The following is a 26341-nucleotide window of genomic DNA, read 5'->3' as shown; positions in this document are numbered from 1 at the left end:
GACTCGTCCCAGCCCTAATCCACATCAGGGAACAATGACACACATTTATCCTGTTAACTAAGCCTGACCTAATTAGTCATCTCATAATTATGACGAGGTCATGATAGGTTAATACTTGGGATCCAATTCTAACCCAGAATCAAATTGCTAGTCATGTTGTTATGTGGAAAGTGTATGTTGGTTGGGTGGTTGGTTGGTTGGTTGGTTGTTGGTTAACGCCACACTCAGCAATATTCCAACTTTAAGACAGTGGTCTGTGAATAACCCAGTCTGGACCAGACAATCCAGTGATTAATATCATGAGCATCGATCCACACATTTGGGAACAATGACATGCATCAACCAAGTCAGCGAGCCTGACCACCCGATGCCGATATTCGCCTCTTATGGCAAGCATGGGTTGATGGTTGTTCCATCACGAATCTTCAAGGTCGAGAGTGTATGTCATCATTCATAATGTATTACTGAACAGTGATCCAGGGTTTTATTTGTTAAACATGACAACTATTGTTTGAGGATATGGTGTTTTGGGGTTTGTTGAGACAAGTACCTGTTACGGATGTTGAACCTGTCAAAATATGTTCCATTTTGATTGACGACGTCATCATTGTATTTACAACATGTCGAATTGTCAACATTTTATTTCGCAAGGAGTGTTGAACCTCTCAAAATGGTTGAACTGGTCTTTTTTTGTTAGGAGTATTTTTGGTGCTATTTGGTACCCCTATAAACAAAAAATATTGATCATTGACCAACACAGACCTGTTACCCAATACCACCACCCCCCCAGCAGGACATGACTGCACCCATGAAGATCCGTGGTAGAATAGGTCTTCAGTAACCCATGCTTGCCGTATTAGGCAACTATGCTTGTCGTAAGAGGCGACTATGGGGATCGGGTGGTCAGGCTTGCTGGCTTGGTTGATGCATGTCATCATATCCCAATTGGGTGCTCATGATGTCAATCACTGAATTGTCTGGTCCAGATTCGATTATTTACAGACCATCGCATACAGCTGGAATATTGCTGAGTGGGGCGTTAAACAACAAACAAAGAAACATTTACACTGACGCCATCTGTGGATCAGGAAATCAATAAATACAAAAACATGTCTTTAAGAAAATCACTTTATTCCTCCTCCTATTCTTGAAAAATTACATCTCAGCAAAATCAATCGACATTCACTCATGTTTGTCAAATTATCACTCAAATGGCTAAAGTAAAGTATCCAGTTGTATCCAAGTATCCCAAAAACAAAGATGGAGTCATTCTTCATGAATATCCTGCACAAAACATGTTTCATTACTTAAAACCAAAGACCTGACACACAATAATATGTCCACTTGATCAAACATAAACATGATAAATACACATCTTAAAAAACATAGTTGACATGACATTATTCTTATGTTAACAATAACTTATTCTGTTGCCATGGCAATACAAATGCATTTCACAGGTTCTCAAGACATTTTCTTCATTACAATGTTAAGATTTCTTCACAGAAAAGCTGGTAGCAGATGCCTGACAGTTAATAAACACAAGTCCTAGAATCTCCAAATCACACAAATCACTTGTCATCACTGTATTTGATTCAAAATAAACAAAACAATGTCATTAAATATATCTATATATCACATATATATCATGAATATATATCGAACATAACTGTGCTTATTACCGAGTCAGATGCATTCTGAATATAGGGAAAAAGAAATGTTCGACAATTGACAAACAAAATATTTGAGAAAAAAATAACAGTACATAACAAAAATCAACAATAACAAAATTGGATAGTGCGCTTTCATGTGCATTAGCATGATCATATCTTTGACCAGCAGTCTCTATTTCCAAATATCATTTTCTTGGAAAACTCTTGATCTGATAAAAACAATGCTACACCTACCATAAGCAATCAGTAAATTTAAGTTCAACAAAAAAGGCAAGAAAACATCTCCAATAAAACATCAGTGTTAAAACTTTCTTCTCCAGTATTTTAATCTAGAAGGCGCAAAAGTTTGTATTTCTCAACTCTTGTGTTATGGACAGGAGCCTGCTGACTATATGGCTAACTTAAACACTGAACACTGATCATGCTCATAATGGGTTAACACTTGGCCCATATGGACCTGGCCTTGTCACTAAAACTCTTATCACTGAGTTGATCACAACTCCCATTCTTTAACACAGACTTACGACAGTCACAGTGCTGAGACTGTTTTGTGGAACAGGGCCATCGCTTCTTATGTTTACTTAGCTAACAGAGAATAGAGGATGAACAATGGTATTACGAGGTTCACTCTAAAAGAGCAGCATATATTCAGTCATTTGGCTTTGGAAAAAAGAAAATTATTCAGAAAATAACCATCTATGTGTGCTAGCACAATGTAGAAAGTCATTTGCTCTGCAGTGTGTGGCATATTATTGTGTCAGGTGGGGTTGACACTACTACTCAAAGAAGTTCAAGAATGCCTGATAATATAGTTAATCGGTCATGGCATGAACCTCTTCTTGGATACGCCATGACAGATTAACTACAGAAAAATGAAAGAATCGTGTCTTCTTTAACTTTTCATTGTTACGAGTATATCACTATCAGTGTATTAAAAACCCAGCATAAACTAATTCAAACAAGAGCCTTAGAGGCAATGACCGATCAAAGAGAAAAATGATCATGGATCTAAACTTGTTAATTTTCATTCTCTGCAATATGAGATGTATCAATCGAATATATAATGCATAACAAAGTCCATGTCTAATATACCATTGTTCAGTGTCAGACACATCAGCTGTGCAGGTTATGACTGGGACACACATCCAATGCTGCTCATATGGTAAATATGCCTTGTGGAAGCTCTTCATGATATTGGCAATGGATAAAAAGAGCCTTCAAAGCAGTTCCAGATTTATACACTTTTTATTCGAGGGGTGTTCAATCAGTATGCCCGAACTGAAAATAGTGAGTTGGGTTTAACGTCGCTTTTAACAGTATTCCAGTTATATCACGGCGTGTCAGCTTAATGTAGGAGGAAAGCCCAAAGTGATGCAGGTCTCAGACGTTTACCACTTCGGTGAAACCCACGAGCACGGGTATGGTGCTGACAAACCTAGAAACATAATCGGGGCGAACCCACAATTAAAGGTTTCTGGCGTGCCCAATCGCGGTGCCCGAGACAACTGGGCCACCCGTGCCACCTTTGATTTTTGGAACGGGCCCAGGTTGTTCACCCCAATATCATATCAGTGATCTCTAGCGGCACAGGTGCAGGTTGGCCATTGGGTAACCATGGTAACCAATAATGACTAAAACATATTCAGTGTCACACATATCAATAATAAAGTTAATCACCAATTATGTACATTCACGAAGCTCATGTACTCGACAACATAATAACTGTACACATTATACTGTATAAATGCCACACTCAATGTCTGCACTCAATTCAAAGTAACCTGCACGAAAGCAAAAATATAAAGCAAGCCACTCAATGACTCATTCATAAGCTAAAAAAATATGGCTATACCAGTTGCTATTTTAGGCACTTTGTTTGTGAGGGGATTAAGCTAATATGCTCCAGCACTAACAGAAATTCCACTCAAATAAAAGTTGCGCACCATTATTCAAATGGTTACCATGGAAATAAATAAAATGCTATTACTACACAAATATATGCCTTGTTAATTGGAAAAATTCAATAAAAAATATGCCATGATATACAAATTATGTCTTCAAACAATGTCCCTGCCATGAAACGTTTCCTGAACTGCAAGGTCATGGAAGTGGTTTGAAGGTATTATGCGGAGATGGGCCTCAAGCATCGACCATTTTATATTCTTGGCGTGGGTGTAGGGAGAGAAATAAAAGTGGAGAAAAAATTGATGCAAATTTTACAAAAGAAAATGATTCCAACACATGAATGTCCTGAAAAAACAGTTGTGAAAAAATTTGTTTGGCACCTTACGGAGAAAAAACAATCAGTGACCAAAAAACATTCTGTTTCAAACAAAAATCCAAACTCACCCTTTGCCTAGAATATAAAATAATCGACCACTTAAAGACACAATTACATCATTAGCATCGATCCACACAATTGGGATATGAAGATATGCATCAACCAAGTCAGCAAGTCTGACCACCCAATCTCATTAGTCGCTTCTTACGACGGGCATAGTCGCCTTTTAAGGCAAGCATGGGTTGCTGAAGACCTATTCTACCCCGGATCTTCACGGGTCTGTCCATGAGCATCGATCCACGCAATTGGGATATGATGACATGCATCAACCAAGTCAGCGAGCCTGACCAACCGATCCAGTTAGTTGCCTCTTACAGGACGCCACCACTATAGTGCAGATATATTACTATGTACTAGTAATGAATAACAACCCTCTTAAAGCGTTTTTCCATTGTTTGGTGATTTACTTCAAGGATGCAATATTTGCCAAAGTAGTTCATGAAAATCACACCAATATTTGTTTTGATGATCGTCCAAATTCCTATTATGGTCAGTCCTCTCCCACAGCCCTGTTATGTATTTGGCAACGCTCCTTCATCTCTCTTGGGTCATAATCCTTAAGTCAGGTCTACACTCCCAAGAAGAGATCTTAGGGTATGAAGTAACGACAACTGAAGCACTAAGATAGACATACAACAGCTTTAGTGCCAAGCTTGTTCCGGGCAAATGGGCTGATGTGCTGGTTCAATGGCAGTATCAAATACTATTTGTACCACAACAAGATGAATATCACCATCAAGATTTGAGTAGCATAACCTCAACAACACTTGATACAGATGATTATTTCATTCTGTGGATGGATTGTTGGATTCATGCAGAAATAGGGTCAGTCCGAGAGTGAAAACAATTACACAAGAACCGTCAGGGAAACTGGAATGTAGCTGAAGGGCGAGATCCCACCCAGACAAATACAATGAATGTAACACACACTGAAGCAAGGTTGTAGATTATTCTAGTGATTTAGCAATTTCCATTCCAAATAGGGCTGGCTATAAAGATCGATAACTGGAAGTATCGTCATGAGAACGAAAATCGATATGAAAATTGTGTCATCGATAATATCTTACATAAACAATTGTGATGAAACAAAGTTTAACCTTACCGAAACAGACTTATTATCAATCAAGTCAATAGCCAAAGATGGAAAGCAACTGTTATTGCTCTAACATTTATGTCCACGAGTAATCCATGCATAAATATGTCATAAGTGTGTTGATTTCATTCAGATTTTTGCATATTTGCTTGAAGTTACTTCTCCGATATACATGTGTATCAATAATTGATCGATATTTGGTTGACGATTATTGATCTCGATGATCCGTAATGACAGCCAGCCCTAGCTACAAATAGTCAGATTTATTGTTTTTCTTTAATTTGGGGATAATTATTTCCAACCAATCCAGAACAGCATAACAAGGTGGGTAGGGTTGGCAGGATCACAAGCCCCAGAAGCACCCTTCTTTTGTTGGGAAAACTTAATTAATGTACCTCCATGCCAATCCAAACACATTGCAATTACCAATTATGTGCTTCTCTGCTACTAGGCTTAAAGTGAGTTAAGTTTGGATCAACTTAAATTAAACATATTCACTAAGGTTGTTTGGCAATGGAATACACTGGACAGTTTGAAAAGACAATCTACATTTTCAGGGCTTCTTTGAAATGGTCAGGCATGCATGTTAGGTTCCGAGGTCTTTCTTGCATCTAAGTCGTTATTGCCAGGAGCAAAATCATCAATTTGTGAACAAAACCTGAATCTCATTAATCAGGGCCTTTGTTGCCATGGAAACATGAACAGTAAACAATTAGAGACGTTAACAAATCCTACATACCTTCTTATTGCTTATATCCTTCATAACCTGATCGATTTGGATGGCAGCCAAATCATCCAGATTACCATTAGTTGGTGGGTGTTGGGTCATCGCTGCTTGTAACAGTATTTCAGTTATATCACAGCAGGTAAGCTTAATGTGGGAGGAAAGCCCCAAGTGAGAAAAGATGCATGTTGTCGACCTTTACCACTTTGATGACACCGTGAGCACATTACAAGGATCATAATAATGTAGGATTCAAATGAGCAGCAGGTCCTGGTGGGGCTAAGGGATGCAACTCTGCAGAGCAAATTGCAGTGCGGAGACCAATGCATCCCTGTCCAGGTGACCAGTGTGTTGTATAGAAGGCTCAAGAGGACAATGACCTGTGTTACAGGTTAGACTGATTCAAGCTGGGAAAGAACTTCTCAAATACCAAACTTGGTATGGATCAAGACAATATACAGCATAACACACAGAATGAGATAAAATATTTGAGACAAGAAAGGCATTCAAATTATTACACCAGACCAATGTCAATGTCGAACCCAGCAGTAATGAAGTGGATTTCGCATTCATTATTTGCATCAAGTGATTTACTGCCAGGTTCCAGACCTCAAAATTTGATTACCGTACTTGTTATTACCGTACACCCACAGTTGGGTGTAACTGTGGCATGATCATTGAAGTGAAGACAGTGACGGATCTGAAGGTGGTGATGTGTCGCATGACGGATCCCTGCTTGGAGTTGGCAAACTCCACACAGAAAGGAATGCTCTTTGACAGTTCCATTATGCCATGACAGCGAAACAGTTTCTTTGTTGCCAAAAAGTTTACCCGAATAAGCGAACCAAGTAAAGATTATGAGTTTGTCATGGGTCGAAATGGACAGTCAATGTTTCTCAGGTGATAACAGAAAGGTGAACGAAAGGAAGAGTATCACAAGATGCTTTAGTGGTTGCTAGTCTAACTCCCAGATTTGGGTCGTCATAAAGACGTTGTGCGAGAGGTGGGGGTTTTCGGTAACACAGTGTCCATGCACTTCTGAGCTTCCTGTTTCAGGTCCTGAGCTTCTGTCTTGATCCTCCCAATCACCCACTCCATAGCTTGTCGTCCCTGGCAACAGATGAAAGAAACTTACTAGATGACAAACATCAAATGGAGAAAAACATGAAAAAAAGTGAGCATGGCTCACTTATACCTCCGACCCGCCTAGTGTGTCAGTAGTTTCAAATTAAATAGCAAGGATAGGGTTAGGGTTTGAAAAATTCATAAAAAAAATGGAAAATTAATAAAAACAATTTTTTTCTTTTGACTGCACCCCTCCACATGACACAGACTATATGTACTAAGTTTGAGAGGAATCCACTGAATAGTTTAAGAGAAATCTCGTGGACAAAGTTTTCGGACGGATGTTAGGATTTGAAAAATACATAAAAAAATGGAAAATTAATAAAAACAAATTTTTTCTTTTGACTGCACCCCTTCATATGACACAGATTATATGTACTAAGTTTGAGATGAATCCACTGAATAGTTTGAGAGAAATCATGCAGACAAAGTTTTCGGACAGACGGAACCTTGGTATAACTATATTGCCCTGACAATTGTCGGGGGTATATTAAACCACTCAGCAAAATGTTTTTCACTGTTTCATCAGTTTATTGTTTTTATCGCCACACCCAGCAATATTCCAGCTGTATGACAGCAACCTGTAAATAATCATGTCTGGACCAGACAATCCACTGATTAGTATTGTGAGAAACGATCCACTCAATCAGAGCACAGTGACATGCAATAAAACAAATCACCAAGCCTGACAACCCAATCTATTTAGTCATCGTTTACAACCAGCATAGGTTGATAGGGACTTATTCTAATCCCCCCCAGTGCAATCAAACCAACCAGACAAACCAGTGATTGTCACTAAGAGCAGGTTTGGATAACAGTAGTGACAAACACTTCCTGTGACGCACTCAGCAACGATGGCAGTCGGTAAAGAATCAAGTCTGGACCAGACAATCCAGTGATTGACATCATGAGCATTGATTCACGCAATTGGGATACAATGCCATGATCAACCAAATCGACGAGCCTGACAAAACAACGCTGTTAGTCGCCACCTTACGACAAGCGTAATCGCCTTTTACGGTTTCATGTATGTGCATGATAGGACTGCTTCTATTAATGTGTAAGTAACGAGGGTCTGATTATTGGGGTATTGTCCTAGATAGATGATAGAGGTCTGGCATACCTTTCCTGCATTGTTGGATATGGAGTCTGTCATGACTGTCTCGAGGTAGCTGCCCAGCGGGACTCCCTTCACCGTGACGACCGCCTCCTGGTGCAGTGTGGTCCTGGAAGTTACACAGGGTTAAGATGCAGTCTGGGAGGGAGTTGGCTTTAATGCCATTTCAGTTATATCACAGTGTCTCAGCTTGATGTGGGAGGAAAGCCGGAAGTGATAGATGTGTTAGACATTTACCAGTCTGATGAAACCCTGGTATAAGCATGGTGTTGACATACCAAGAAAAATAATCATGAAAAAAAAAAGGATTCAAACCCACAATCATAGGTTCTGGTTCGGCCAAGAGATACAGTACCTTAGACAATGAAGTAAGCCATGTTCCCAGACATTTTTAGAAATAAAAAAATCTTCAAATGCCATGCTGGCTATCAAACAAATTTAGGAACTAGTAAATGAATAAAGAAAACCAAATATAAAGGGCATTAAGTACATTTTAGCATTGATGTCTTGCAATCTAACACAACAATAAACAAGAATCTTTCTTGTTCTTTGACTGCACCAATTAATATAAAATTGTCAAACAAGATCTTATCAGCTAATCTGGATCGATCAGCGTAATGTTTAGCATCTGTTTGTTTGCAAAATTCCAGCTACATGATGGAGGTCGGGAAACAACCAAGTCTTGACCAGACAATCCAGTGATTGATAACATGAGCATCCATCCACACAATTGGGACGGGATGACATGCATCAACCAAGTCAGTGAGTCTGACCACCCAATCCCGTTAGTCGCCTCCAGGCAAACCAGTGATTGACATTATGAGCATCGATCTATGCAACTCTGGGACACGATGACATGCATCAACCAAGTCTGACCACCCAATCCCGTTAGTTGCCTCCAGGCAAACCAGTGATTGACATTATGAGCATCGATCTATGCAACTCTGGGACACGATGACATGCATCAACCAAGTCTGACCATCCAATCCCGTTAGTTGCCTCCAGGCAAACCAGTGATTGACATTATGAGCATCGATCTATGCAACTCTGGGACACGATGACATGCATCAACCAAGTCTGACCACCCAATCCCGTTAGTTGCCTCCAGGCAAACCAGTGATTGACATTATGAGCATCGATCTATGCAACTCTGGGATACAATGACATGTATCAACCACGTCAGTGAGCCTGACCTGTTAACTACCTCTTACAACATGTACAACAAGAATGGGTTGCTGAAAACCAATTCTTAGCATGTGACACATTATCTTACCTTGTGCGGTCCTCAGGGTGTGGCACATAGGACAGGTACTCATCCACGGTCACTACGTTGCAGAACGTCAACTGTAACATCACACATTGTCAATACAGCTAGTGAAACAAGTCAGTGTATAACTCACAGAAGTCAAACGAGCTCTACTCTGTTCAGAAACTTTGTGTGAACCCTATCGCTGTCTGACACTGAAGCAATGTGCAGAGTGAGTGAGTGATTTGAGTTTGACGCCGCTTTTAACAGTATTCCATTTATACCACGGCGTGTCAGCTTAATGTGGGAGGAAAGCCCGAAGTGATGCAGGTCTCAGAAGTTTACCACTTCAGTGAAACCCACGAGCATGGGTATGGTGCTGACAAACCTAGAAACATAACCAGGGCGAACAAGGATCCGAACCCACAATCATGGGTTTCTGACGTGCCGAAGGACGCAACTCTGCACAGAAAATTGCAGCGCCTTAGACGACTGGGCCACCCGTGCCCCCCAATGTGTAGAGAATGATGTCGATGTAACCTGAGTGCTGATTATTTAGAGTACTTTCTGGTTTCCCCTTGCTGAAACCAGGCTGTTGTTTGATTCGTTGGTTGAAATAATGACTACATGCCAGAGAGGCCATATGAACTCATGAGTGATTGGGAACAGTGCATACAGACCTATGAAGTATTGACGATGACCACAATACAAATAAATATTCATAAAGCTAAATGTCATCTGGAAAGTTACCTACATACCCTTCAGGATTCACACTAGGAACTTTCTGACATGGTCCCTTTATGTCAAAATTTCATATATTCCAGAGGTACACCCACACTTGCCCAAAACAGCAGAATGTTGAAATGCCCCATTGTATTTGAAAATGTTGGCCTTTTTTTCAAATTTAAGAGCTTAAAGCACAAGGCCCCCACCCTAGAATTATCCCTGTCGAGTGGTTCCAGTTGTGGTCCCTGGCACAACAAAAGGGTTCATATGCTTAAAGACAGTCTATCATTTTAAGGTCTTACACCATGTACACGAGTATCAACTCACAGCTACCATGCATATCTGGCTCAATCTAATAACCAGTTTGAATAACCATGGAAGTTGTATGATAAATGTTAAAGAAGCCTCTGGTTATCAATTTTCAACTATTCATTGATGAAAACTTATCATATAAAGTATGTGAACTGCTTAGTTTTACCATTTATGATGTTTATAAGATAATCAAATTATGAAAGGACTCAAGGAATATTTTCTTGAAAATCATCAAAACTCACGGCTAGAAAAACCTTTAATATACAGTATCACACAGCATCAGAAACTAACCGTTTTAGTCCATGTAGTGCCAATTTCTAACAGTCACACATCAGTCAATTTTCCACAATGCCTTTTTGACATAACTTTAAGACTAATATTGACAAAAACGCTTCTGAATCAGAATTTGGAGTCCGACTCCAGGCAACTGATTACCAGTAACCATGGTAACACTACTCACATTCCTTGTCCTCATGGTGAGTGTCCTGTTGGCTGTGTCCACTTCCGAATGCTCACTGGCGTAGCACACTTGGTCCATGCCGACAATCTGCAGGCAACAAAATATCAGTTCCAACTCAACACCTTGCAGCATGGTTAGTAAGCACCATTCCAGCTATGTCATGATGGCCATTAAGAATCAATTCTGAGCCAGACCCTTGGGGGTAAACACATGTCAAAGACACCAAAATCGGGTATCTGGTAGGATGAGATGGTAATGTGAGAGTTTATCTTCTATTTAAAGGTGTAACGATACCATGGGGCGTGAAACAATATGTCAACCGCTGCTATGGGTGCGACACAATTTGCATCCCAATACAGTACTTTCTTTCTTTCTGCAGGTGAATCCCAACCCTGAATCATATGCTTTAAATTTCAGAGATTAAAGATGGCATATTGAACGGCAGAAACCTGTAGGCTTGAGGACATTGTCAATGTTTGTTGTTCTACGCAGAACTCAGCATTATTACAGCGGTCACCAAACAATCCAGTGATTAATATCATGAGCATCGATCCACGCAATTGAGATACGGTGACATGCATCAACCAAGTCAGCAAGCCTGACCACCCAATACAGTTAGTCGTCTGTTACAACAAGCATAGTCACCTCTTACCACAAGCATGGGTTGCGGAAGACCTATAGCCAACTCGGAAATACCAGAGAATCTGTGTAAGCTGGTTGTTGAACAGTTCCAGCTGTTCTTCATGTTTTTTACACTTGTAATGTAAGGAGTTGCGATCCAGAGTTGCAAATCGACGTATGCTATCATGAACATGATGAACTTGCCTTATCGTTACAATACTACTACTATTGCCTCATTAGGCCCCAGGGACCAGGGTTCAGCTGAAGAGAGACAGAGATACCTACTTTTGTAACCCACGCTGACAGCCCCCACGATGTACTAAGTAGCCTGTGACTCTTCAGCTTCCCATCCGGCGTAACCTGCCTCTCTACCACATCAATTCCCTGCACGCTCGGGTTCATGGGGTTGGGGTACTTCCGCCATGCTGCTTTCACCACAGTCTCCCACGGGTGGCTGCAATATCAGGAATCATAATCAATCTCATTTTCTATATATATTACATTTTAACAGTTTCTTCTATGCATAATATAGTACATCAACATGTCTAAACACCTTACACTGAACCTTGGGATCAGGTGTGCAAAAATCAAAAAGACAATTCTGAAGTTTACTGATACATCTTTTGCTGAGCACACCGTGACTTAAAGGTTATTTGTGAACAAACTTACAACCAATGTTGGGTTAGGCTGGGCTGGTTTTCCAAGTTGCCTTTACAATAATTTATGATTACAGCTTCAGTTCTCAGTTTCATGTTGATTAACGCCACACACAGCAATATTCCAGCTATATGACAGCGGTCTAAATAATCGAGGTGGGACCAGACAATCCAGTGATTGATAACATGAGCATTGTTCCACAAAATTGGGACGCGATGACATGCATCAACCAAATCAGTGAGCCTGACCACTCAATCTTGTTAGTCGCCTCTTGTGTAGTTGCCTTTTACAACAAGTATAGTTGCCATTTACGACAAGCATAGTTGCCTTTTAGGACAAGCATTGGTTGCTGAAGACAGGTCGGTTCTCCAAGTTGCCTTTATAATAATCTATGATTACAGTGAGTGAGTGAGTTAGGTTTAATGCCGCTTTTAACAATATTCCAGTTACATCACTAATAATTAGTCCAAAACCATTTTACTTCATATGCCTTAAAATACAAACTGTTTGTGAATCATGTGCATGACAGGATTTACTTGTCACTTAGTAACCAAACAGTGTAACCATAGCAACAGAAACACCCTACAGGTGTCTTTATTGTAATACATAACAGGACATGAGAAGGGATTAACTTCTTTATCAGCATGATCAAGACGAACATCTGCAGCAATGATGTAGCAGTGTCTCAGTTGGTGGCCAGGATGTGTGATATATATATAACAATCTGACGACTAGACACCCCTCCTGGAGAACAACTAGACAACCCTCCTGGAGAACAATGACCTTTATCTACATCACCAGGCTTCAAAGTTGCCACTAAAACGGTAGCCAATGCGACCTAAATTTCAATTTGTCTACCGTCTAAAATGGCAACCTTGATAAACATCTTGTGGCAACTAAATTCAATTGCTACACATATGTAGACACAAAAATATAAAACAGCTGATCTTGGAAAAAAACATCTGCTAATAATTGTACTTGCAAATAATTCCTCCTAAAGTCGACAGTGAAAAGAAATACAGAAATATTAATGTAATAAGTATTTTATTTCAGTTGACAATGCTTAATGGATAAACAAGGATATACCTACATAATCTAGTAACATAAATTGCATCATTGTTTCAAGTCATAAGTAACACAAATCAAGTACAATTTCCACTAATAATACCAAAACTAGTGCTATGACTATCATATTATAATAGTTATTTGATAAAAGATCATTTCAAATGCTTTTGGCCACCTACAATATTGGCTTGACTTCTTGATTTTACCACTGGCTACCTGGAAAAAAATACTTGTAGCCATATGGCTACTTGGTAAAATTTTAACTTTGAGGCCTGATCATCATGATCATATCACCCTTCAGCCACAGAGCCACAGAGAGAAAACACTTCAGCAAAACCTTTGAATCTACTTGTGTTGACATATATATGTATATTAATGTTGCTATATAATAACCACAGTACTTACTGTTTGTGGCTTATGTAGATCTGTCATGACACCTACAGAGTGAACTCTTGACTCCAACTGAAGCATGACAGTCTAACAATAGCCTTCCTCATTGATTTACAACACTGATCATGGTGATCAGCAGTGACAGATTATCCAGAAATAACCTGCTTTGTAGTGTATAAACTGTTCACTGTGAACACCACCAAACGTTGCTTCTTTCTACATGTTCTAGGGAAGCATTTGTATTAAATTTTTTAAATTTTTTTTTTTTTGGGGGGGGGGAGGAGGAGCAAGAGGAGAGAAGAGGGAGACAACCTACTTTTCTCCCCAGCTATACCCAACAAACTATTTTACTGATCACCATCAAACAATCTATTCATTTCATTTCACTATTAACACAATGTGTTGACATATTTTCCAGAAAACAAACTACAGCAAACTATGTTTATAACAAATGCTTATAACAAACTGATGGATATAATGAACTGCGTTTTGGTCTGGTCATTTTGCTGTATATTTGCTAATAACAAACTATGGTCATAACGAACTAAAATTAGCTGTCCCTTTAGTTCGTTAAAACCATAGTTTACTGTATTAACATGTTCCACCAATGCAAACAAACTATTCATCCTGTGTATAACTCTAAACAATCTATACATTTTAACCACCTCCCCGACATCATATGGACACTCCTAGCATGCAATGACTAACAACTACATGTAGAAACACCAAATCTTGCTTTCCACTGTTGCCCCATGACCAACAGGACCAAGAGCCATGCTTACCATTGGAATAGGCAGAGTAATTAAATGCTTTAGTCAGCATGGTTATTGGTTAGTGGTGCCTTCTTATATGCTTATTCTACACATGTTCTAATTCTAGCCAGTTCTTTCACTAGAATAAACAGCGGCTGTTCTCCATAAATGTCACATGAGGACAGCATAACTTAATTTGCAAGGTCATTGACTGATGGCACATTTACAATGTTAGCCTATTTAACAGTAAGTCCCAACAAATCTTGGGTTAGCATGGCCAGTGAAAGAAACATTTCATGACAGACAAATTCAAAATATCTGTTATACAAATGTCATATGATAGATATTTTTCTTTTTCAATTTCATGGCCCCTCATAACATGCAATAGTGCTTAGCATCTCACATCTTCAAGGCAAGAGCGTCCACTAGCCTTTTTATCAAAGTCTTCTTTCCAAAGTCCAAACAGAACGTTTCACAAAAATCAACATCCATGACTGGTACACCTTCATATGAAAGTGACTTACTGCTGCCTATCTGTGTTGACAACAATATGTTTTTTCATCTTTTAACATCTGTTTAAACCCCCCAAAGATTGCTTTTGTGTAAGGGGTGAAATCACGAATGTTTTCGTTATCTGATCGAGGGGAAAATACAGTACCGGTAATATTTATGTATTTCAGTTCATTGTCTACTTAAGGAAGAATTATTTGCGAGAATAATTATAGATAAGGCATGTTTACCACCATCAGTTGTTCATTTCGTTGACATGCGGGGAACAAACTAACAGGTCTTCGACAATGTCTGTTAACTTAATATATTCAAAGCGATGACATGAAATAGCGACAGTTGTAAATGTTGTTACAGTTTGTTGGCAAAAAATACATAATTTACATTCCAGTGTTTTCGTCAATTTCACTGTCTTGTTGTGTCTGAAGTGTGTACTGTATCAAAGACCGGGTGTCTGACCGTATCAAATGAAGTCTTAGCAATATGGACTTTTTTTAATTAATTAGAAGTGACAGTTTATTACAATGATTTTTGCTCCAGGTTCACCCTTTTGTTTGATTAGCAACAATTAAGTCATTTATTTTCTGCAGAAGGCGGCGTGTTTGCCATGTGCAGCAGCCAGAAAATGTTTACGAGTAACCTGAAGTCGAAAAGTTTGTTGACATTCACAATGTTTATGAGTTACATTTGAATGATTAAGTCATAGTTTTCAATAAATATGGACAAATCTGGAAGCAAACATATTGTAGCATATTCTAAAAAATCTCCAACTTGCTGTTTGGCCACTAGAAATAGTTCAAAATCCGTAATTCATTAACTTTGGCCATTCTTGCAAGAGGGTATACGTTCAAGAAAACCAGTGATGTCTTATCTAAAGTCTAGGCAAATCTCATCTAAAATACGATCGTTTGTGATCTGAAATTTGTATATTGTTATGGAGAAAGAGTTGTATGAACCGGTACATTCATTTTGGTTTGGTTTTGGCATTCCAAATTCGAAATTTGCTTGTGTTTTGAAACTTTAACCGTGTTTGCATTTTTTCTCTTGATTTCTGCACGGATGCACATACATGTACGTCTTTGATTTCTGCTAGGATTTAAGTAGACTAACATATAGTCTCTGAAATGAACATATCATACAGAAAAAAACAGTTGTTCAGTTATCTTAATAAAAATCTAATAAAAAGGGAGCCCAGTGATTCTCTTCATTTTCAGATACTGCAGTAATCTAGACTTGCCAAACATAATAGACTTGCATGGGCTGTAGTTGATATAAATGTATCAGAGTCTGTAAGACAGACTATAATGCAGTAATCTAGACTTGCCAAACATTATAGACTTGCATGGGCTGTAGTTGATAGAAATGTATCAGGGTCTGTAAGACAGACTAGGATTTAAGTGACAAAAAAATATAGCTAATGACTGGTTGTAGATCAACGAATTTGATTTGTGCAAAGCTCCAAGCAGTGCTATAGGAATCATTAATGAACAGAAAGAGATGGAACGCAGCGTCGCGAGTATGAAAATCACTGTTTCGATTGACAACTTTTGACGATTGAAAAAACTATCAAGTAAGTTTTTTATTGACATTTTCAGATACAGTAGATCAGGGTTCACTCAGGGAATTTTCTGACATGGGCCCTTCATGTGAAAACTCAAAATATTCCTGAGGTTGGTCCATACAGCACAAAGTTAAAATGGCTCATAGTATTTGCAAATGTGGGCCAAGAATTATCCATGGTAGATCATTTTATTCAAGCAATACGACTTTTTCGATGTTCGTAGGTGGAAATGAGAGTGTCAATGTGGATAAAACTATTGAAAGACTTACACTATTTTCAATCGCGCTGAATTTATGTTGATGCGATATCTATGACAACTATGTGAGAATATCACGAAATCGCGGCCTAAGTCAATCCCTTCCCAAACACATCACCATAATAACCATTATGTACACATGAAATACAAAACTTTGCCTGATATGATACCCTATACACTTAATTTGGCATCGATCCACACTTAACCCCATATAAATTGTCCATGTTGATCTTGCATTAATATCAATAAGGAAGTACAAACTATTTTTTAATTCCTCATAACTTTCTTGCTTTCCCTTGTTGTCTGTCACAGTATAGTACATTAGCTTGTTTGTATCTTATTTTTTTCTCATACAGAACAGATGCATAGCTGTCAACCCCTGGATGTCTAAATGAGAGAGAAGCCAGGGTGCAGGGGCTGCAAGCCCCGCTGGGTTCAAGGCTTAACCCTGTTTGGGGGACGCAGGGAGACAAAGCTTTACTCAACCCTATCCTGGTACCTGCTACATGTATAGGTTTGTAAAGATGAGTACAAAGTGTCTGGATGGGAATTGTTTTGCCGGATTCTGGTAATAACTATATAGCCAGTAATAGATACAAACATAAAACAATCTGGTCATGCATACACTGAAGTTGACTGAAACTATCTTTATTCAAACATATAAACATGATAAAAGTCACAAAGAAATGCTACCATTTGTGACTTTTCTTAGTGTAATCATGGGAGTTCATCTAGTCTAGTTTTGTCAAAAACAATATATTATGTGACTAACCAGGGATTAGGGTAGTCCTGTGGGAGGGCTGGGACGGGTAACTCTGGTCAGTCGGGTACTGAGAAAGAGCCAGGTACCCACAGGACCCCTGGTTAGTCACGTGATACATTGTTTAATGACAAACGTTATCTAGAACAGTTTACTCTATGATTACACTTCAAGTCACTTATGTTCGCATTTCTTTCTGACTATGCACACATTCCCTCCTTGAATAAATATAAAACTTCAGTCAACTTCAGTGTACGCATGACCAGAACGTTTTATACGTGTATCTAAATACATTTTGTCCAGGGATACAGTCAAACTAGTCCCAATCAGACATTCAGTACCTATCTCTTTAACACCTTCAGCGGGTATCCAGGAAGTAAATTTGGACATCCCAGCCCTATCCTGTTTGTATGTGGGTCCTAATCTGTACCCACCTGGCCCAAGTACCCGATCGTCACCTATACCAGCAGTAGAAACTAACAGTTTCAGTCCACTAGTCCTCATAATGATAGCATATAGCAAAACCTTTGAAAATGTCAAAATTCTACTTGTCCTTAGGATACCTTACTATTGGGCAGTTTGGCAATGACTAGGACTAGTGCCAATTTCTAACCCTGCTACCAGCCCGAGCTAAAAGTTAGATAAGGGTAACACATGAAAATAAAAACACTAGCCACATGATGTGACATCCGGTACTGCAATAGTAGTACCGTTAGTAAAGAGTAATTGTATTTCAAATTTCTTCTCACTTGATCAAAAACTGAACTCCACCTAGATCTCGATCTACAAATACTTATAATGCTTATAGAACACCTATAACCCACGTGATAGCGTAATGTTCTCTACAATCTTATATAAATTCTAGATATTCTTGTATTGGGTATGCCTTCCGACATTAGCTTACACTCGAGTCAAAGGAATCGATCGAATTCTATGCAGCAGGTTGCGAACAAACCCTAAGAGTAATTTGCTACACAAGTCCAGAGGAAAACTATCCTGGAAAGGTGATGAAGGTCGAATGCCTTCCTGTCATGGCAACTGCGAATCACTAATGGGTTCTTAACACCATTTGATCAGTTTTAAACAAATATTATAGCTTACTCGAAAGTGTGATCTGACGTCCAAATCTTCATTGCGAAAATCTCAATACACTTCTGTTACACGAAATTCCAGTCACTCGATTGTCATCCAGTCACGTTTCCTCACCATGCAACCCGGAATCTTACGCAAGGCGGAAGTTGTATGCCGCCAGAAAAGTAGTTCTGAGTATTTGCCTTTTTTATGTTATATTTGAAGTTTTCAATACATTTATGTTTCTTATATTTTGATATCACAAAATAAATGTAGTTATCAATAAATCCACATTTTTTGTAACAAGAATTTCCTTCATACGTCTAACGGTGTACTTACGTATATTTTGATTGGTCAGTTGTACCTTATACGACCAATCATATTCGTTTACTCATAAGTACTTCGGAGTGGTAGCACCTTGGAAACGGCGACAAGATGGCGTTCTAAACATGAAGTTTTGAGTTAGGCTACTGCATATTTTTTTACATAGGATTACAAGAAACAAGTGAGTAACTTCTTCCCAATTCCCATGCATCAAATATTGATTCAAGGTTATAACCATGAATTATGTTGTCACATTTTAAAGTTGTATATTTTCTATTCAATCTACAATCGAGGCAAAGTAAGGCGAAATATTTGGTGTTTTCAGATTGTTTTGTTTATGTCAATATTTAGTCCTGTCTACAACGTTTCGTTGAACAATGAATGATATTTATTGTCATTGGTTATCGGCTCTCTGTTACCGCTAGACTCATAACAAGAATACATGAAAAAATCAAATGAGTTATAATTTATGTTTGTTTTTTCTCGAATATCACAATAATTTTGAGTTTTCAAGCACCTGTCATTTAAGATACATGTGTTGAAATGAATTAATATTCTTTCAAGTAAGTCATGAATATCTTTGTATATTCATCAACCAAGTTTTTTTGTATTTATTTTGTATCTCTATGATGAATTACCAATAGAACAACATCTTTGAACATGTTGAATGGCAAAAATTCCTCTTGCAAAATGTATTGTTAAAAATATTTATACTGATAGGAATAGAAGTGTGTTGTATAGGCCAGTGTTATAGGTAAGTATCCATTTGAAACTGTACAATTAAGCCAATATAATTCACACAAGGACACATACAAAATACCTGGTCACATAGCCTGAACACCTGAACCGTTTTAATTGACTTTTACAACAATCATTTGATACTGACCATTTTGACCCAAGAATCACAAAAGGACATTTGTTTTTTAATATAACAGTATTTGAAATTAGAGGGTCCTGATGTCTGTGTTCATTTTAAAGAGTGAAGCTAACAGATTTCAAATACATAATTAATTAGAAACACCTTCAAATTTGAAAACAAATCACATTTGCATTTAATTTACAGTTGAAATACTACTTTAAAAGATCTTCAAGAATTACATCTAGTTTAATCATGTTAATGGGTTCTATAGATTATATACAACCATCACTACTTCAACACAGATTATTTTTTCTAAAGGAAAATAACCTAAATGTATTCACCAGCTCTTCATTTAGGAGAGGACAAGGTAGAATAAAGGCCTTTGGAACACTTGCAATTTTAAGAATTTTAAAGTTATGGAAAATGTTTATATATTTTCAGACATGTACAAATGGTGATACGTCATCTTTTTATTGTCCTTCCACTTTCAAGTTTTGTACTTCCCACATAATCAAATGCATTATTAAGCTGAAATGAGTGAAAAAGTATAAGCTAGTTAGTAACTCAACATGAATTATGCCTGCTGGGGTCAAAGGATTGCTCAAGTTCAAATATTAGAAATTTCTTCCTGTAAACCTAAAAATCAGCCTTTTTGGCACATTCTATCCTCATCTATGCATTTTGTGTTCTCTTACCTCAAAATTCGGCTTATACACGGTCATATACGGTAGTCCCATTCACGCAAATGTTGAAGTCCAGTTCTCAAACATGTGATAACTTTAATACCAATGTCAACATTTTCTGCTAAATTCTTAAATTTTGCAGATCTTGTTGGGCAAACAGGGCCGTTATCCTTCCTCGTTCTTTACACAAAGATCTCTCTTTTGTCATAGCAAAATGCCGCTTGGACCGTTTGGTGAGGTGGTCGGTACCACTGGTACCCTAGAGTCACTAACTGCGGAAGCATTACAAGAATACAAGACAAAAGTCATCGCACCACGGAATCCCAAACTCATCAGGGATGATGACCCTGAACATAAGGTAATATTATGTCATTCTTATCCTAACCCTATGTTAAACTCACAACCAGTCTTTGTAAATATGTAACTTTATATGATGATAGCAACATATGGTAATACTATGTTTTATTTCATTCTTATCCTAGCCCCATATTAAACTAACAACCAGTCTTTGTAAGTATGTAACTTTATATGATGATAGACAGTAACACTGTCATAGTTAATATATTTGAATGATTTAAGTTTATCTTAATAGGTATGTGACTACATCCGATTCCACTTGCATTATTTTTGTACATGGATTCTGTTTTTGGAAAATTTGAAACATTTTTACAACTTTGGAAAAGGGACATTAAGTTGACTACTTTTCAAAAGTAATGTAGCTTGATGTCCTAATTTCTGTCAAAGAGTCCAAAGTTTGAATCATGATGATTGATCCAAGGCTCTGTGCAGTACCTTAGATGGATAATACTTATTGTTAACACTCATCATGCTAATGCTGATAAACATAATAAATACTTTGTTTGATTGTTTGACTATTTCAGCTGGACTTGGAAGTTAAGGTAGCAGACCAATTTGTACAATGGGTATAGGTAGATGGTCTTTCAGTACTTAATTACTAATACTAGCGGTTGTTTTAGTGGGTCAGTAGTTGTCATGTGATGACTGAATCTTGTTAACACAGTCCATGTGAGAAGGCATACAAGTGGTTTATATTGTTCTCTTACAGTCCTTCTAGTCTGTGCTAGCCAGATCACAGACTCTATTGTTTTAGTGGCCTCATGAACTAATATTACTAGCCAAACAGAAGGACTAGACTACAATTTGGGCTAGTGGTTACAAGCAAGGCTTGGATATTCTTTGTAAACATTAATAAATAAACACTATTAGATGTAAAAGGTAGAGCAACACACTAGTTTTCTATTCAGCTCTGTGATGGGTACCTCTCCCAGTTCCAAGGGAATCAGCAGTTTCGGTCCCTTGTACTTCCTGCTTATAGAAAACTACTAAGGATACACAAATCATATTTATCATTTTACAGTCGGACCTAATCTTATTTGTGTGAATATAAATGAAATAATTTAAAAAGTTATATATTGGAAATGGACTTTGGCTATTTTGATTTTTTTTTTTTTAATTGGGTTAAAATTCTATATCATGAGGTTTTTCTAGAAATTAACCTCAAATCAACTTTCACTACTTTTGATTTTATAAAGTTTGCATCTTGGCATAATGGCCAAGAAGTTCTATAAAAACCTGAAACTAACTGGTCAAGCCGTAGTAACAAAAGGGATGTGGTTGTTACATTGGCTTCTGTGAACTGACATTACTTGATCACCAATGAAACGACAGACTCACAAGTCTATAAATACCCTTGGTTTGGGCATAGAATACACACTTCTTTCAACAGGTCTGTTTTAGGTAATGAAATGGATATCAAAATCTTGTGATATTCAGATTTTCAAAGAAACACCACCATTTGCTGCTGTTAGATGGTCTTCAGTAGCTAGTAACACATCGTCAGTACTTTACAGGGATGTTTACACTTTGTTCCTCCATCACCAAGTGGACCCGTGAAGATCCGGGGTAGAATAGGTCTTCAGCAACCCAGGCCTGTCGTAAGAGGCGACTATGCTTGTCGTAAGAGGCGACTAATGGGATCGGGTGGTCAGACTCGCTGACTTGGTTGATACATGTCATCGTATCCCATTTGCGTTGATCAATGCTCATGATATCAATCACTGGATTGTCTGGTCCAGACTCTATTATTTACAGACTGCCGTCATTTAGCTCGAATATTGCTGAGTGCGGCGTTAAACAACAAACAAACCTCATCAATGCAGGCTCTGTAAACACTGCTACATTCCTCCTTTGGGAAGTATTGACGATGGAGTATAAATTGATAGAACCTTTTGAAGGCACTTAGGTATTGCTTCGTAGTCTGACTCTTTGTAGTTAAATAAAACTGCCGAGCTACCTATCTAGCCATGCCTAGCCTAGATACTGTAGGTGAATTTAGACTTCTAGATGTAAAGACTCAGACTTGAGTCTGAAGCAACACTCACTGACTCTCTCCTTCAATAGTGGTGCACGGAGTGTTTGGAATACTACATGGAGAAACAATCTGTGTTGGTACAGTCGTGCCTCGTTTATACGGACACTTGCGTCACTTCACAATTCGTCCGTATAAACGAATTTCCGTATAACTGAAACCAGCTTCTTACTGGAAGTCTGTCATGGAAGTTTGAACTTTACCACATTTTGAGGTTTGAATTTTAAACAATAAATCCAAATTGTCCAGATCGCCTGTGTTCTCGTAATAGGTAATCAAGGTCTCTATACAAGCCAAGAACTTGTGCTTGGGGATTACATGTACAATAAACAAGCTCGTCTCAAACGTAACTCAGTGTCACTTTGTTAATTGACTTCTCACGAGTCAAAGGATTACCATCAGCGGAAGGATTACCACCAGCGGAAGTGTATTGTCCGGATAAGTGAGACAATTTTGTGTGCATTTCAGTGTTTTGTGTATGAAAATGACCGTCCGGTTCCGGAAACTGAATTTCCGGATATACGGGTAAATTCATATAGTCATTATTTCGTTTTGAATGAAAATCGTCTGGGAACTGAGGTTTCCGGATATCTGAAGTCCGTATAAGCGGGGCACGACTGTACTGTGTTATCAACTTGTAGTGCCGGGTGAAGGATTGTTGGTTATGGCTGCTGTCACTTCTCTATTTGTTTATTATAGTGAATTCCTCGGAATCAAAAGTTTGAACTTGTAGGAATAAAAAATACATCTTTAATGTGTATGTATTTGTTCACTTTGTAGCTCACTTTGGCAAAGTCTCTCATCCTGTTAACTGTCTTCCATTGTCACCTGGGTTAGACATTTGTTACTGTTTTCACAAGCCAGCAAAAATGATCAGCGACTGAGCCATCTACCTTGTGGTAAAAGTGGCAGTATGCACAGAAATGTCACTAGTCCTTACTGATTGTTAATAGTGGAGGACATGCAGACGTGTGTTAATTTTGAACTCTGTGTAAGGGTGGATGGATTGTAGGGCTGGGACGGGTAACTCGGGTACTCAGGTCGGTGGGTTCTGAGTAGGACACGGGTACCCACAGGACTACCTGAATCATTGGTTGGTCACGTGATTATATTGTTTATTGTATTCGACGTAATAAGCGCCCAGGACGCTCTCAAAATTAGACATAAGGGGCTCTTTTTAGACTATTATTTTGGTGGTAAAAACCCATGGTTTATGCTGACAGCCTGAAATGTTCTTGTCAACAGATATATTTTTCCAGAATTTAATTGCCCATAAATAAGGGTGCATATAACACACGTGTGCGTATTATACCAAATAAATAAGTCTTGTGTGCATTGATCAATCGGAAGGAATGCTAATTGGGCTTCACATATCAGCAAATATTGCTGTGGGCGCTAATTAGAACGGGGCGCTTATGACGTCTAATACGGTAATGGCAAAAATTATCTAGAACTCTATGGTAACAGTATTAGTGACAAATGTTCACATTTCTTTCCCACTGTGCACCCATTCCTTCTGACTTTATGTGTTTGCATAAAGATAAAATAGGTCAGGTAATAGGAGCGGATGGGGAATACGCGGGTAGTATATTTGGACTCATACCAGCCCTAATAGATTGTTTCTTATTTAGAAACAGTTGCAAAATAGATGTATATTGATGGTGTATTGTTGTATGAAAATTGAACATGATCATGTTATTTCATTATTGAATCTATTGAAATGTTCTTCTTTATTGTGTTATTGAAACATGCTATTACTTTGATTGTGTTAGAATCTATTAGTATGGTTAGATTATTCAATGATTGTGTTGCAACATACATAAATTCAGTGAATTTACATTTCAAATCTAGTCTGAGAGACAGTGGTCAATCTGGACATCTGCACATTCTCTCATGACTGACTGGGGTGGTCGGGTAGCTTAGTGGTTAAAGCGTTCGCTCTTCACGCCGAAGACCCGGGTTCGATTCTCGACATGGGTATAATGTGTGAAGCCCATTTCTGGTGTCCCCCGCCGTGATATTGCTGTAATATTGCAAAAAGCGGCGTAAAACCATACTCACTCATGACTGACAGTGTTCTGTTTTGAAGCTTGATTTTTTTGGAAATGTTCTTGCCACATTAATCACTTAAATGGAGACTTGTAAAACATCCATTACTTCAATGTTGTCGAGAAAATGAAAATGGCAATTTGTCAAATTGCAGATGACCCCAAGCAAGTTCCTGTTTGACATGTCTATGGACACTGACCAGAAGCTGGCCAATACTCGGACAATGCGGATCCCTCGTAAAGTGGAGCTTCTTGACATGGGGGAAACATCACTACAGAAGGTCAGTGCAATCTCATGTCATGCTCTATAACTAAATAATGATCATTTCTATCTGACTATGAAAGGATATTTTAGAAATGTATGACATCGATCTGTGTTGACTAATGTCAAGGCACATGGTGTGCATGTATAAATTACTATGTCACAGACATGCATGAATTCTTCAAGGCATGCTTCGGATGAGTCTAATAATGTCAGTTTGACTCATGTTGTTCCACTCTTCAGTGAGAGCAAAACTGACTTCATTGAGAGTGTAGGGTGGATTTTGATGTTGGCGTACACGCTGTCCCAGACGTGTTCAGTGGGGGGAAAGTCAGGACCGAGTGCTGGTCATGGCATGTTGACGTACATGATGTCACAGACGTGTTCAGTAGGGGAAAGTCAGGACTGAGTGCTGGTCATGGCATGTTGACGTACACGATGTCCCAGACGTGTTCAGTTGGGGGAAAAGTCAGGACTGAGTGCTGGTCATGGCATGTTGACGTACACACTGTCCCAGAAGTGTTCAGTGGGGGAAAAGTCAGGAATTAGTGCTGGTCATAGTATAACATGGATGGTTTGCTGTTGGAGGAATTTGGTCACAATCCTGGCGCGATGAACACATGCGTTATCATCTTGAGGGATGAGAGTTGTCCAGATAGTATTGACCTGTGACTACCATGGACAATATGGAGCATAGTTTGGCTAGTTATTGTGATACCAGCCCATACCGTTAATGGCGTTATGGCCCCACCCCCAAAACGATCATGCTCTATGACGACCATAAAACGCTCATTAGGATGTCTCCAGACTCGATTCCTCTGGTCATTGAAGCCAAGAGTGAACCTCGATTCATCAGAAAACATGACATAAGCCCAACGTTGATTATCCGAGTACTCTCGTTCCCTACACCACTTACGCCTCTGATTCAAATGACATGCATGAAGTTGTGGCATCACACATAAATGTCGTGCACACAAATACCATCTGTGTAGACGATTTCGCATCGTGTGGGCATGTTTACTTACACAAGTTGCCTGTTGTATCCGGTCCCTTATGTGTGTGGCAACTTGCTACCGATTTCATATTGCCATCATTCTGACAAATCTGTCCTGGAGTTGTTGCCCTTGACGTCCAGAGTGGCGTCGATCATCGAAATTATGTGTTTGTTGGTATCAGGCCCACAATCTACTGATGACAGATTGAGAAACAGCATTTGGACAACAATATTCTGACGTGAGCCCACATGTGCTATGGCACATAAACATTCAGCAGCAACCATCACATGATCAATGCTGTTGCCTCCCTAATGATTAATGTGC

General features: G+C 38.7%; 2 protein-coding genes across 2 annotated transcripts in view; one reads left to right on the top strand and one right to left on the bottom strand.

Moving 5' to 3' along the window:
• Nucleotides 1-1114: 1114 nt before the first annotated feature.
• Nucleotides 1115-18608, bottom strand: LOC139454088 (PRELI domain containing protein 3B-like). The gene is made up of 6 exons (XM_071235585.1): nucleotides 18488-18608; nucleotides 11724-11892; nucleotides 10818-10904; nucleotides 9347-9417; nucleotides 8080-8182; nucleotides 1115-6941 (listed from the first exon to the last, which is right to left on the bottom strand). The coding sequence occupies exons 1-6, from the start codon at nucleotides 18517-18519 to the stop codon at nucleotides 6813-6815; spliced, it is 591 nt and encodes a 196-aa protein (XP_071091686.1). The 5' UTR covers nucleotides 18520-18608; the 3' UTR covers nucleotides 1115-6812.
• Nucleotides 18609-18878: 270 nt separating this feature from the next.
• The window catches only part of LOC139454087 (hydrocephalus-inducing protein homolog), a 118504-nt gene continuing 111041 nt past the window's right edge, over nucleotides 18879-26341 (top strand). The window contains 3 exon segments of the mRNA XM_071235584.1: nucleotides 18879-18962; nucleotides 20534-20681; nucleotides 24916-25041. Of these exon segments, the coding sequence (XP_071091685.1) occupies nucleotides 20538-20681; nucleotides 24916-25041 (270 nt within the window). The 5' untranslated portion in view covers nucleotides 18879-18962; nucleotides 20534-20537.

Source organism: Haliotis cracherodii, unplaced genomic scaffold (genome assembly GCF_022045235.1).
Source record: "Haliotis cracherodii isolate W230 unplaced genomic scaffold, xgHalCrac1.p SCAF_10, whole genome shotgun sequence".
Classification (NCBI taxonomy): domain Eukaryota; kingdom Metazoa; phylum Mollusca; class Gastropoda; order Lepetellida; family Haliotidae; genus Haliotis; species Haliotis cracherodii.
Note: the sequence above shows the minus strand (reverse complement) of the source record. Positions and strands in the feature narration are given on the sequence as shown.

Bases quoted from the DNA above. Each gene is read 5' to 3' on its own strand.
- LOC139454088 (XM_071235585.1), bottom strand. From the start codon at position 18,519: ATGAAGATTTGGACGTCAGATCACACTTTCGA. The intron at 8,183-9,346 runs GTAAGATAATGT...TGTAACTTCCAG, and splicing joins CACCCTGAGGACCGCACAAG to GACCACACTGCACCAGGAGG. The intron at 6,942-8,079 runs GTATGCCAGACC...ATCTGTTGCCAG, and splicing joins TATCCAACAATGCAGGAAAG to GGACGACAAGCTATGGAGTG.